The sequence below is a fragment of the Dromaius novaehollandiae genome, chromosome 3 (genome assembly GCF_036370855.1).
Source record: "Dromaius novaehollandiae isolate bDroNov1 chromosome 3, bDroNov1.hap1, whole genome shotgun sequence".
Taxonomy (NCBI): domain Eukaryota; kingdom Metazoa; phylum Chordata; class Aves; order Casuariiformes; family Dromaiidae; genus Dromaius; species Dromaius novaehollandiae.
In genome coordinates this window covers 3,615,510-3,628,351 of record NC_088100.1, presented here as the reverse complement: position 1 = coordinate 3,628,351, position 12,842 = coordinate 3,615,510, and the positions used below count along the sequence as shown (strand labels likewise).

Here is a 12,842-nt window from a genome sequence, read left to right as displayed (position 1 = left end):
GCTGGATGGACCTGTAATTAGGAAACAAAGAGGAAAATGCCCATGACATCACCTTGACTCCAGAAATCATTTTGCAGATCACACACAAATTAATGTAATCCAAAGGAGCCCTGGCAGGAACTTGGAGATTAATTATTTTATTAGCACCAGCTCTGCTTATCCAGCCTCTGATCTAAACATCCCCAGCGCCAAAGGAGCTGAGTCCTTTCCAGGTTCAGGTGTCGTAATAGCCCTTGAGATGTTTGAGGCTCCCAGGCCCTGTGGGAGTTTGGGTCCTCCTTTCTTTCGCACGACTGAGGCTGGGGGGTTAAGGAGAGCCTGTGTGGGGATCTGCTGAGTCCCAGCCCAGTGCCCTGAGCCTTAGGGAACTGGTTCACGGCAGTTCCAGGTTGAAAGAGGAAGATTCCCAGAAAGTTCCCAGCTGCTTGCCACTGTCCCTTGCGGGAGGACACAGTCAATGTCAGATCACACAGTAACTCTGCAAGGGAGTCTGAGGTTTTTTTCCTCACTGGAAAAGACTAAACTTTTTAACTTTTTTTAATGTTTTCAATTTAAAATGTTGTCAACATTTTGGTTTTTTGACTGCCAGTCAACCCAATCCAGTCCACTCCAAGGTCAAAGCAACCTTCAGCATTACCACTCGGTCCTGCCAGCACTATGTGCACATGTAACCTTTTCTCCTTCTTTGCTCAAGTGAGACTGTTTCGCATGGATTTGGCATTCGCAGGTTCAGCGCGTTCAATACTGAGCATCAGAATGAAAAAATAACGTTTGGCTTTGGGGGCAGGAAAGACTCATGTTAGCAGAATAGGTGGATTGGTTCAAACCCTTGCGATTCCAAAATCCGTCAGCGCGAAGAAAGAAATGGTTATTCGGCCCAGACGGAAATCAGCTATGGAGCATCCGATGCGACACCGCATGCCCCTACAAAACGCGGAGGATTTGGGCGAGGTTTGGCCGTTTCTGACAGCAAGCAGCCCCAGCTCCCCCGTCGCCAGAGCAGAGCCCCGGGCTGGCCCCGACGTGCCCGGCGCGGTGCCCGGGGCGGGCAGGGGGGAAGCCCCGCCGGGCCCGGCCCTTCCCGGCGGCGGCGGGGCGGCCCGGGGCGCTGACCCCAGCGCCGGGGAGTCTGGAGCGGAGCCGGCCCCGCCGCCTCGGCCGCCCGCCCCCGCCGTCAGCCCACACCTCATCAATAGGGGCTGACAGCCGCCGCCGCGCCGCCCCGTCGACGGCACCGCCGCCGCCGCCCGGCCCGGTCCGCCCCGGCGCGGCGCGGAGCCCCCGGCCGCCCTGGCAGCCGCACGGCGCGGCCGGGATCGGGGGCGAGCGGCCCCGGGGGACGGCGTGCGGGCAGCCCCATAGGAGCCGGGTGCGGGCAAACCCATAGGCGCCGGGTGCAGGCAGCCCCATAGGTCCGGGCTGCAGGCAGCCCCATAGGTGCTTGGTGCAGACAACCCTGGGGTTCGGGTGCAGACAACTCCATAGGCACGGGTGCAGGCAGCCCCATAGGTGCTGGATGCAGGCAGCCCCATAGGTGCTTGGTGCAGGCAGCCCCGGGGTTGGGGTGCAGACAGCCCCATAGGCACGGGTGCCGACAGCCCCAGAGGTGCCGGGTGCAGGCAGCCCCATAGGTGCAGGGTGCAGGTAGCCCCATAGGCATGGGTGCAGACAGCCCCATAGGTGCTTGGTGCAGAGAGCCCCGGGGTTGGGGGTGCAGGCAGCCCTCCGCATTGGGGTGCAGGCAGCTCCAGAGGTGGAAGCAGCCCCATGGGTTGAGGTGCAGGCAGACCTGTGAGTAGGAATGCAGGCAGCCCCACGGAACGAGGGGTACAGACAGCTCCGTGCGTCAGGGTGAAGGCAGGCCTGTGGGTCAGGGCTGCAGGCAACCCGTGGGTCCAGGGGTCCAGGCAGTCCCACAAGCCTGGGGTAAAAACATCCCCACAGGTCCGGGCTACAGGCAGCACCACTTGTCAGGGGGTACAAACAGCCGTGCAGGGCTGGGTTACAGACAGACCCAAGGGTCCAGGCTATCGACAGCTCTGTGGGTCAGAGGGTTCAGGTTGAGGGTACAGACAGCACCACTTGTCAGGGGTTGTAGGCAGCCCCAGGAGTCTGGGAGCAGAGACAGCCCCATAGTTCTGGTGGTACCAACAGCCCCATAGGTCAGGGCTTAATGGGTGGACCCAGAGATAGACCTACACAGGAACAGCTAAACACAGAACAGAGAAACAGCGGCAGATATGGATGTATAGAAAATCGATAGCTATAGGCACATAGGTAGGCATAGACCCATAGATGGATAGAGAGATACCATAGATAGACATACATAGGTATTGATGTTGGTAGACAGACATAAATACATATGCAAATAGACAGAAATAATTAGAAAGATACATAGATAAATTAATATATAGGTATTGGCTAAGGTTTTGCACTGCCAGGGCTCTAGCCCGCATGTTCCCAAGCTGCTCAGCCTTCAACTTGAAGCTAGAAGGTTATTCCGGTCTCTCCAACATGGGAAGTGGCTTTTTATTACCACTATTATTATTATTCACCTATAAATCACACCGCCATTGCACGCCAATACCTGTACTACAGGCCTGAACTGCAAACCGATTTCTAAAAGACAAGAAAGCAATGTGTCCGGTTTGCTTAATAATTTATTATATATGTCTTTTATATGCATTATTTTATTATTATTTGAAACCACCTGAGCGAGTGATGGTGCTCTGTGGGCCCCCGGTTGGTGCCCCACAGCTGCGCGGCGCCGTCGTGGGGAGCCCAGGCAGCACCCCCGGGGCAGCCCCACGCAAAACACGAGGCTGCCCACGAGGTTTCCCCCCCCCCCCGGGCTGTGACGTGTGGCCATTCATCCCCGGGGCACGCGCCGCCCCGGGGGGCTCCCCCCACCCCTCACGCACCTGGCGGTGACGTGTGCCCATTCATCCCCCGCGCCGGCGGCCCTCGGGGATCCCCCACCTGGCTGTGACGCGCGCCCGCTGGTTCCCACGCGCTCGGGAGCGCCATTCATAACCCGGCCCGCCGCCGTGGCGGGGCCCGCCGGGGTTTGGGGCGGCGCAGCGCCTCTGCCCTGGGGAGGGCCCGCTCTGCGCGGGGCTTCCGCTGCTCCTCGCGGGTTGTGCAGACCGCAGAGGGCACATGCGAGGCGGTTCCGGGCCGTGAAATGCGGAGCCCAGAGACTCTAGGCTCTATTCGCCTGATTTTGACCGTAAAACTGAGAAGAAATGTCTCTCCCTGAGAAAAGCCGCAGCACAGATCCTCCGCACAGCGCTGCACGCACACGTGCACTCACGCAAGCAGCGATCCCGGCACACGCATTCCCATCCTGCAGCCCCTGTTTCCCTCCGGGCAGGAGAATACACGTCCGCTGGAAAAGCCGCAGTTCTAAGTGGATTCCTCATCCCCATTCCCTCTAAATCACCCAGGCGCTGCCCATGCCGCTCTTAGCCGCTCTCCCCTCCTGCTGCTCCGGAGCACGAAGTTCTGCTCCACACTCATCCTCTCCTCGGCACTCACTGCTTTGCCCTCCGAGGAACTCGCCTGTGTTCACCGCTCTTGGGGAAAAGGCAGTAACATAACATTTGGGGGGGGGAAAGCGACGAAACAGGATTAAAATATATCCCTGGATCATGGCTGAATCATGATGTCGCCCTTTGGGCACCCCTCTCCCAAGCGGTTGTACCTGGCTGGGGGTGGGGGGAGAGTGGGGAGAGGGGGAACATTTTAAGAGCGCCGTCGGCGTGTAAACAGATGTGACGTTTGTTTAGGAAAGTGTCTCTGAAGGTGTGACAAGAGACTTTGATAAGTGTGTGTGCGGGGGTAACTCTTCCAGCCAGAGCAGGGCCCCCTCCAGTTCTGACACCCTCCTGCCCACAGTCTCCCTCAGTCAGCTGGGGGGGTCTTTGGGGCTCCCCCCCCCCGGGATTCCTCCCCTTCCCCCAACTGTAGGGTGGCCGCAGCCACATGTGGGCTTTGCTTAGGCTGGGACGTCCTGGCACGGGTGTGTGGGCAGGGGTGCAAGAGGGTCCCTGGGTGCAAGGGGCTGCCGGAGCGAGGACTGCAAGGCTGGGGCACGGGGGGGGGGGGGGGGTGACGGGGGGGAAGCAGGGTGTCTTTGCCTCTCCCCGATCCCAAAGAGGATCAGTCCCCCGTGGTGGGGGGGTGGCCTGGGAGTACTCCGCCGGGGTTTGGTGAGCGCACACGGGCTGGGCTTGGGGGTTGTGCTCCGGGGGGGTTTGTGCTCCGGGGGGGTTGTGCAGGGGGGCTGCATCCCCCCCCCTTCCATCCCCAAATTCCCCCACACACCAAAAAAAAAAAGGCGCAGGAAGGGGCCGGGAGGCGGGTTCGCCCGGCGCAGCCGCCTGCGCAGAGCCGAGCTGCGGAGCCGGCGGGGAGCGGTGCCTCCCCGAGACATCGCCCGGGCTCGCCGGCCGCCTCGCCCCCGCCGGAGCCGCCCTCCCGGCCCGGGCCGCCCCGGCGCTGCTCCCGCGGGACCCCCGGCTCCCTGCGGCGGCGAGGCCCGGCGGGGGCGGGGGGTCTTGCAAAGGTTGGGGTGAAACCAAGCGATCCTACCGATTAAAGAGGGGGAAAAAAAGCAAAAACTCCGAGCGGCTTTCGGGCTTCCAAGCCTGCCCGTGGCTGCATTTGGGACCCCCTTGCCTCCCGAATTAGACGGGATGCGATGCACCCCCTTTGCAAACGTCCCTGGCCGCATCTCCAACACTCCCTGCCCCTATAGATACATACTGCCCGCCTGAACGCAGCTGCGCGGCAGCCTCCAGCCAAGGGCACTGGCGCGGCGCAGCCCGCTCCCCACGCGCGGCCGCGGACGGGGCCTCCCGGGCCGCCCACGGGCTCCGCGGGGACGCGCACCCGCACCCCGCGCCGCAGCCTGACAAAACCCTACCAAAACACCCGCGCACGCTTGGCGCAGAAGCCGGATTTATCCTCCTCGCTCTGCTAAAGTGATACTTTCCTGCCGCTTTTTTTTTTTCCGGACTTTTAATTTTTTTTCGTGAAATTTTTAAATTCAATTCTCAGCACGGTCCTGCGGAGAAACGTGTAAATACACCTCTTTCTCTCCCCCCCCCCCCACTCCCAATTCCTGAGGTTTTTTTGTTCGTTGCTCGCTGCCACGCACGGGCGCATCTATCTCTTTACAGCTTTAAATCAGTCGCGGCATTAATTTCGATGCAAGACGAAAACCCGGCATCGTATCGATCTATTTCCTTCCTCGGGGCGCAGGGGGGACTGGAAAGGAGAGCGAGAAGGACGAGATTTGTTGTACAATGCTGCGTTTAACCCGATTTCGTTAGCCGGTTTGGTTCTCAGGCAAGCGCGTTTCGGAATCACAGGAAAGAGATTCCCCGAGCGGAGGGCAGTGATTTTTTTGCTGTCTCCCCGCTGAACTCTGCTACGTCCCAGTCTCTGCTTTTTCGCACGTTTAGGAAATAAGGAGAAAAACGGGTCCGAAATACATCAGTCCCCTCCTGCCTGCTAATTCGCGCGATCCGCACCACGGAGCGGTTCATCTCCAGGCGCCGCCGCGGTGTTTTGCAACGGGGACTAATATTCCCCTGCCGAAAGCGGCTGGATCTGGCCGCACACACGCAAAACCTGTCGCAGGAATTTTGCGATTATTCCTGAAATCCTCGCGGCCGCGCAGCCGACACATCGGGACTCCTGGAAAAGGCAGCGCGATAAAGCGGAGGCAGGCAGGTCCTTGAAATTTTCTCTGCTCCTGGCAACGGCAGCGAAGACACAGGCTGCTTGGGCATTTCGAAACGGATTTAATTAAATGTTTGCTTTTTTTTTTTTTTTTAAGAAAGCGCTGATTTTCAGTATAAATTGGACAAACTTCAGAAAATACGATCACACTTCTTTAGTAGAGAAAAGAATCGTCAGAGGTATTGAAACGAGTGGAGAGAAACATGTTTGTCCTCTGGAAATGCGGCACATCTGGATACACAGCTGCTTGGAAAAAGACAACGATATATTTAATTTTCTCTTCCTTCCCTGCATGTCGATAACACTATATTAATGTGCCTATTTATAACACACATACAGCGTTATAAATTACGCTGTATATTTATATATGGGCGCACACATAAACATATATGTATATACGTAATACACATCCATGTGAGTGTCCAATATGCATTATGTTCCATTTATATGCAATATTCGTATTTGTATGTATATAACTATACACTTACCGGCAACATAAATATATTCAAATTATACATGCTGTATATTTGAAGTATAAATAGTTATAACACATGTAGTGCCACCGCTGCTTATATTTATATCTGTGATGTATTTACACACCCGTATTTGTATCCGTGCAATATTTATATCTGTGCCTATAACTACATACGTGTCTACGGTTGTACATTTGCCCCAATTTATTTTTAGCGGCGTTTTTAGAGCCCGCGAGTGCCCGCACGCGTCCCCGGCGGGCAGGATCCCCCTCGCTGCGGTTCCCCGTCTGCAACCCCCAGCTCTCTTTTTTTCCCCCACTCCCTAAATCTCTCCGGCTATTTTAGACGGGGTGGAAAACACCTTCAAGGGGAGATTTCTAATTTCCTCAGAGATTTTTTTCTTTCGGAGCCAGAAAGCTGCTGCAGCCCCCCCCCCCCCCAGCCGGGTGGGACCCCCAAATCTCCGGGCACCCCAGAGCACCCGAGAGCAGCCGCGAGGGCTGGGCAAACTCCTGAACGTGCCAAAGCCCGGGGAGAAAGGGAGGTTAACGTTATTAACATTATTAATGAGCATTATTTCGGGGCGGGGGGGCTGTGGTGCAAGACTGGCCCCTGGTGTGGGAACCGCCCCCCCCCCGGCTCTGCAGACCCTCAGAGAAGGAGGGGTCAGAGCCACCCCGGGGCAAAATGTGCCCCCCACGGGAGAGGGGGAAGGGGTTGCTGGGGGGCAGAGCCGCCCTGGGGGGGGGAGGCATGGTGGGTCCTCCATGGGCTCCGTCCCTGGGGGCAGGCCCTGTTGGGGGGCTGGTGGGGACCCCCCATGGCAGCAGGGTGCCGGCCCCTGCGAAGGCCTGGGCAGGGCTATTGCTGCGTTAATCCATTAACCTTTAGACCCAGCGGCCTTCTGCACCGCGGGGATGGGGGGGGGGGGGCAAGGCATGGGTGCCCGGTATGGGTGCCTTTGTGGGGGGAGGCAGCACCCCTAGAAAGGGTGGGAGGAGAAGAGGCGGGTGGCTGGGACCGCACCACTCTGATTTTGTGCAGGAGCTTAGCGAAATCCCCCTGCCCCCGCAATCTCCCCAAGGAAGGGGGCTGCCCCCAAAAGGCTGGGTGCCCCCCCTGCCAAAAATGCCATGTCTTTTTTGGGCCCCTGCCAGGCACAGGTGCCCCCTCGGGAGCGTGGGGAGGTGCAAAGCAGGGCTGCCCGGCTGGACTTTGCCTGCAGCGTGGGGCTGGCCGTGCGTGCGCGCACGGGGTGGTGGTTTAATTTTATTATTTTATTTACTTATTTATTTATTTATTTATTTGCAGGGCAATGAAACCTGGCGCCCGACTGATGGTGCAACAGATAGCAGCTCCCCCCCCCCCGCCCGCCACCCCCACCCTGCCTTTCCCTCCCATCGCCGCCCACTTCCACGTGACGTGGGCAAACCAGTCAGCGAGTGGGACTGGGGAGCCTGGCCGCACTGGGGAGTGTGTGGGGGGGGGCAGGCAGAACCCCATTGCCCCCTGTGCTCACCCCCCCACGGAGCAGGAGGGAGCCGGGGGGCTCAGCCCAGCCGCCCTCTTCCCTCCCCACGGAGCGGGGGGCGCGCTGCCCCACGGCCTCGGCCCCCGCCGCCCCTTGCCCCCCCCAGCACCGAAGGTGGGTAGCGCGTCTCTGCCGCCTGCACGCTCTTCTCCTCCCGCTCGCCGCCGCCACCGGGCCCCAGCAAGCCCTTTCCTACGGGCCTCCCCGAAAGCTTCCTCCTATTGTTTCCCCGGGCTTGAAAACTGCCTCGATTTTGCTTTATAGACGATTTATTAGTAGTGGTATAATATTTTTAGGGTGCTCACCAACAGGAGGAGAAGTCACTCCTGCTCCTCTCTTTCTGACCGCGCGTTCTGCTCCTCTTTGGGGCGTCCCGTGGAGACGCTCCATCCTAGGCCGGTTGTGCACACACACACACGCACGCACGCACACACACGCACACCCGTCAGCTGCACCGCCGTCCCCCGGGATTCAGGGCGAGCAGAGCGCCCCGAAACCCCCTTCTTCCCGGCTCGCTTCCATCCTTACCCGTTCCCCAAGCGCCACGGGACTCTGCCTCCGGCTTCTCCCCCTTCCCGCGGCCGCCTGCCGGGCTCCCGCTGTCCTCCCGGGTATCAGTCCTTATCTCCCGGTTATCTCTGCCACTGCTAAATTCAGCCCGGCGGAGGGGTTCAGCCTGGGGAATCTGCTAGTCGAATCTAAATCAGTCCCAGGAGTTATTTCGCTGGCCATAATTCCCCCTGTCCGGCCCTACATGGGTGTGAGGCTGTTTCCTAGGATCTCCCGACGATCCACGAAGGAAACAGCGGCTTGGATCGTTTTATTCCTCCCCGGGTGCCCTTTGGGAAGGGTATTTCTGGGGTCTTGCCTTCGCCAACCATGTGCGGGCAACGACAGGCCTCTGCCCGCATCCTGCGGCCGTAAAGCCAAACCCGCCAGGCCGAACCACGGCCTGGATCCAGCCCCGCCAAAGGAGCCCAAATCAGAAAAAAAACGGCCCGAGAAAATCAACCTCAAGCACCCGAGGCGCCCACCCCACCCGGCAGCTCTAGGAAACGCTGCCCCGTCCCTTCGCCCTCGCCGGGCCCACCCCGAGCCCCTTCCCCGGTTGGCTGCAAAGTCAACGTTTCTGAGTTTATTATTTACGCCGTGACGCCGAGGCTGTTAAAAACACCCCGGGGAAAAGCTGCGGGGACGTTTCCGTGGGGCTGGGCACTGCTTTCCCTTCGGACGGGCCTGCTCCGGCCACGCTCGTCCCCGCTGCTGTCGAGCGGGACTGCTCGCCGCCGGGGCGTGGGGGGGGGGGAGCGTATCGCCCACGCGTGTCGGTGACGGCGGGTGGGAGCGGCGGGGGGGCGACACGCGTGGGAAAGGCACCGGGAGGGAGGCGGACAGGCGTGGGGCGTGTGCGGGGCCGGGCCGGCCGCGGTGCTAAGCCAGCCCGGCCGACACCCCCCGCGGCCTTCCTCCTCCTCCTCCTCCTCCCTCCCTATTGTGTGCCTAATTTAATCTCTCCCCCCCCCGCTTTTCCCCTCCCCGCTCCCCTCCGCAGCTTCAGACTCCGGGTCGCCTCCAATCAGCCCTGATGCCAGCCCAGATCAAAAGCCGGCCTCGGGTCCATTAGCAACTTAAAGGACCGGTCGTACCTGCGGGACAAAGGTTTTGCTCCAGGGCCCGAGGCGAGCAGAGCCTCGCCGTCTCTCACCTTCCCGGCTCCCCCCCCGCAACCCCCAAACACACCTCCCCACCCCGCCAGCCCTGCTCTAACCTCCTTATCTCCTCCGCCCCGAGGGGGGCTCCCAGCCCGCGGCCGCCTCCTGCATCCCCGGCAGCATCTCCCGTCCCCTCTGCCTCCCCGGGAGGTGTTGTTGGACGGGGGGGGGACGGCCAGGAGGAGGGGAGGAGACTCGCCGAGGTTTTTAAGCAGCCCAGCCCCACTTGAAGGGGGGGGAGCCGATGGATGGAGCCCGGTGGGAGAAGCTAATTCAAGGCGGGAGCTAAAACTTTCCTCCGAAGGGACCACGAACTTCTTGCTTGGGGGCTCGAACCGGCGGCCGGACGCGCTGAAGGTGGGGAAGGTGGGCGGCGGGGCGGGGGGGTGGAGGAAAATCGCAGCCCCGGTGGTCTGTCGGTGTTGGCTGGAAGGCAGCACCCACGCAAGACCGCTCCGGCCACCGCTCGCCGCAGCTCCGGCCGGGGAAAGTGGAGCTCGGGTTTTGCACCCTCTCGCCACCGCTCTGGATTGTGCCCGGGGGCCCGGCTGGGGTTTGGGGGGGCCCGTTGCGAGATGTACCAGAGTTTAGCCATGGCGGCTAACCCCGGCCCCCCGGCGTACGAGGGGGCAGGTGGCTTCATGCACAGTGCGGCCGCAGCGTCCCCCGTCTATGTGCCCACCACGAGGGTCACCTCGATGCTCCCCAGCCTGCCTTACCTCCAGAGCAGTGGCTCTTCCCAGCAAGGCAGCCCCGTCTCCAGCCACTCCATCTGGACTCAGCCCGGAGCCGAAAGCGCCGCTTACAACCCCGGATCTTCTCACCCGCCTGTGTCACCTCGGTTCTCCTTCTCCACCAGCACCCCCATCCCTGCCACCTCTTCCCGGGAGGCCGCGGCGGCTTACAGCAGCTCCTTGAGCCTTTCTGCTAACGGGAGGGAGCAGTACAGCAGGGGCTTCAGCAGCTCCTACTCCAGCCCTTACCCGGCTTACATGAGCCCCGAAATGGCCACGACCTGGACTTCCTCGCCCTTCGACAGCCCCATGCTGCACAACCTGCAGAACAGAGGGACGCCCGGAGCCGCCAGGCACGCCAACATCGGTGAGTGCGAGCCTCCGGGCAGGGCTGGCCTTGGCGGCGGGGGGCTTCACCCCAACGGCCCCTTAATTTTGCGCGCGCGTCCGTGCGCAGGTAGGGCGAGGAGGGCGAAGGGACGGAGGGCTTTGCTTTCTGCAAGCGCGGGTTCGGTGAGGATGGGACCGTCTCTGCCTCACCCGCCGTTCTGGTTGCAATACACTCGGCTGCAACATACTGGGGTCCCCAAGGTGCTGTAGGTGCTCCCCGCACGTTCTTCCCTTTCTCCGCAACGCCCTGCCCGAGGAGTGGCCGTTTCAAACAAAAAGGCCCCAATTAAAGCGAGGGTAGGCCAGGCGGCTACATGAAATTGTGCACCGAATGACTATATAAAGGCCTGCTCCAGATGGGAGCCGGGCATGGAAATAGCTCCGTGGGCATTTAGGGACCACGATGGGGATGACCGCGGTATAGAGGGACTACGATGCTCCGTAGGTAGCCCCTTCCCAGAGTTGCTTGAGGTGTAAAAAGGGCTCAGTAGGGACTGGAGATACAAGTGAAGTCTGGCCTGTGCACTCCGCATCTTCTTTTGGGTTGTTTTATGTCTTTTTTTTTTTTGGGGGGGGGGGGGGGGGGAAAGTTGGTTAGGCGAGATGGACTAGGAACACAGGAAAGTGAAGGGAAATGTGGCACTGAGGGGAAGAGACAGTAGAGAAGGTGAAAAATAAATGGATCCACATTTATCTCAGCGTCTCGCATGGGGCAACTGGCCCAGTTTTGCCTTTGGGGGGACTCTCAGGCGGTTGAGCACATTTGAGCAAGCCGGTCTTGAATTTTGGGGTCTCCCTGCCCCAAATCCCGATGCTGAACTCTGTCGTGCTGATCCAGATCTTGGAGCCGACACACTGATTTAATTAAGCGCTCCTGGCTCTACACCAGAAATTGGCCCAAAAGCGTTAAAATGTTGCCTCTGTATTTTGCACTGAGGAGAAAGGAAGAAGCGGGGTGAACAGTGGCATTGTGGGGGGAGAGAAATGTGGGGCACCGCAGTCTCTTAAATCCTTTTTCTGTCCCACATGCTCTTTCTACGGAGGTATTTGTGCTTGCTTCAGAGTCGGAGTTAAAAAATGAAACGCGTCAGGAAGAAAATGACTCAGATTTATCTGCAAATGTGTTTTAAGATGCCACTTTTTAACCTGCAGTTTGGAGTGCAATTTTTCCTTCTTGCCTACAAAGATTTTTCTTTACCTTTATCATTATTTAAACAAGTTACAGAAATGAAAGTCGGGTATTGGTGAAAGCCTGACCCTCGCCGTGCCTCTTGCTTTTCTACGGGCATTAGGATTTCCTTAAAATGGGGCACAGATTACCTTTAAGGAATAAGCTTGGGACAATCAGATGATGTTTTTGAGGAGCTTTGCAAAGGCAGAACATGTAGGAAAACCAGTAATTATTGAATATTATTGAGGACAATTGCTTTTTCATATTTGACTACCATGTAATCTCTTCCTTGGGGGAAAAAAAATCGATGTTTTGCTAGGGTCTCAAATGGGCTCTTAATAACAAAAATGCTTGAAAATGAAATATTGCAAATGGAGAATTGCAGCTACAGAAATACTCGGCAGCTTTTAAGGCCTAGACTATTTTACATAGCGATTTTGGTGCCTCAAGCCCTGCGTTAAGCGTTGGTTTGTATTGCAGGTCTCTCAATCAGATTGTGGCTTTGGTGCCAAAGACCTTTCTTGTCCGGGATCTTTTATAGCAGCAGGTAGATCGGATGCATTGAGCCAGTTCAGCAAATGTTAGTAACCGTTTTTAGCTGCCAGTGGGGAGGAAGGAGCCGGGACCTTTTCTAAAGCGAGCTCCTGATTCTGTTGCCGGAGTCAAGGTGTTGCGTCCCGTCTCCTTGCAGCGCCGAGGGAAGCGCAGCACAAACTGCAGGTTTTATTTCAGTGGATATGATCATACCTCCGCCCTGAACGTGGAAACAGCACTTGGGTTTTAAATAAAAAGTGCTCATAGCAAAAAAAGCGTTGTTTCAAACAGAAACCATCTAAAAGCTGTAGCATTCTAAATCCAGTACTAAAATATTAATGGGGATTTTTTTTAAAGGCAGCTCCCCCCGCCGATAGTTTAGGCCCCAAACCTGCCCCATTCCCCTTTCTCTGATGGGCAGAGGCTCAGGACCACCTTAGTAACGCGGCCAGGTCTGACTCTGTGGCCAGACCGAGCCCCAGCTCCTCCTTTGACTTTCCTTGGGACCGAAGATATTTTTATTCCCTCCACGATGAGGAATGTGTACAA

At 58.4% G+C, this 12,842-nt stretch overlaps 1 protein-coding gene and 1 long non-coding RNA gene across 4 annotated transcripts in view; one reads left to right on the top strand and one right to left on the bottom strand.

The window, feature by feature from the left end:
• Window positions 1-5,449: 5,449 nt before the first annotated feature.
• Window positions 5,450-9,629, bottom strand: LOC135327774 (uncharacterized). The gene is made up of 4 exons (XR_010388149.1): window positions 9,521-9,629; window positions 8,281-8,450; window positions 8,058-8,143; window positions 5,450-5,991 (listed from the first exon to the last, which is right to left on the bottom strand). It is a non-coding gene; the product is annotated as an uncharacterized LOC135327774 (long non-coding RNA).
• The window catches only part of GATA4 (GATA binding protein 4), a 31,998-nt gene continuing 28,751 nt past the window's right edge, over window positions 9,596-12,842 (top strand). For 2 of the 3 annotated variants that reach the window (XM_026113492.2, XM_026113491.2), the window contains exon 1: window positions 9,828-10,565. In XM_026113492.2, the coding sequence (XP_025969277.1) occupies window positions 10,040-10,565 (526 nt within the window). In that variant the 5' untranslated portion in view covers window positions 9,828-10,039. The other variant, XM_064508285.1, reaches the window with a different exon arrangement.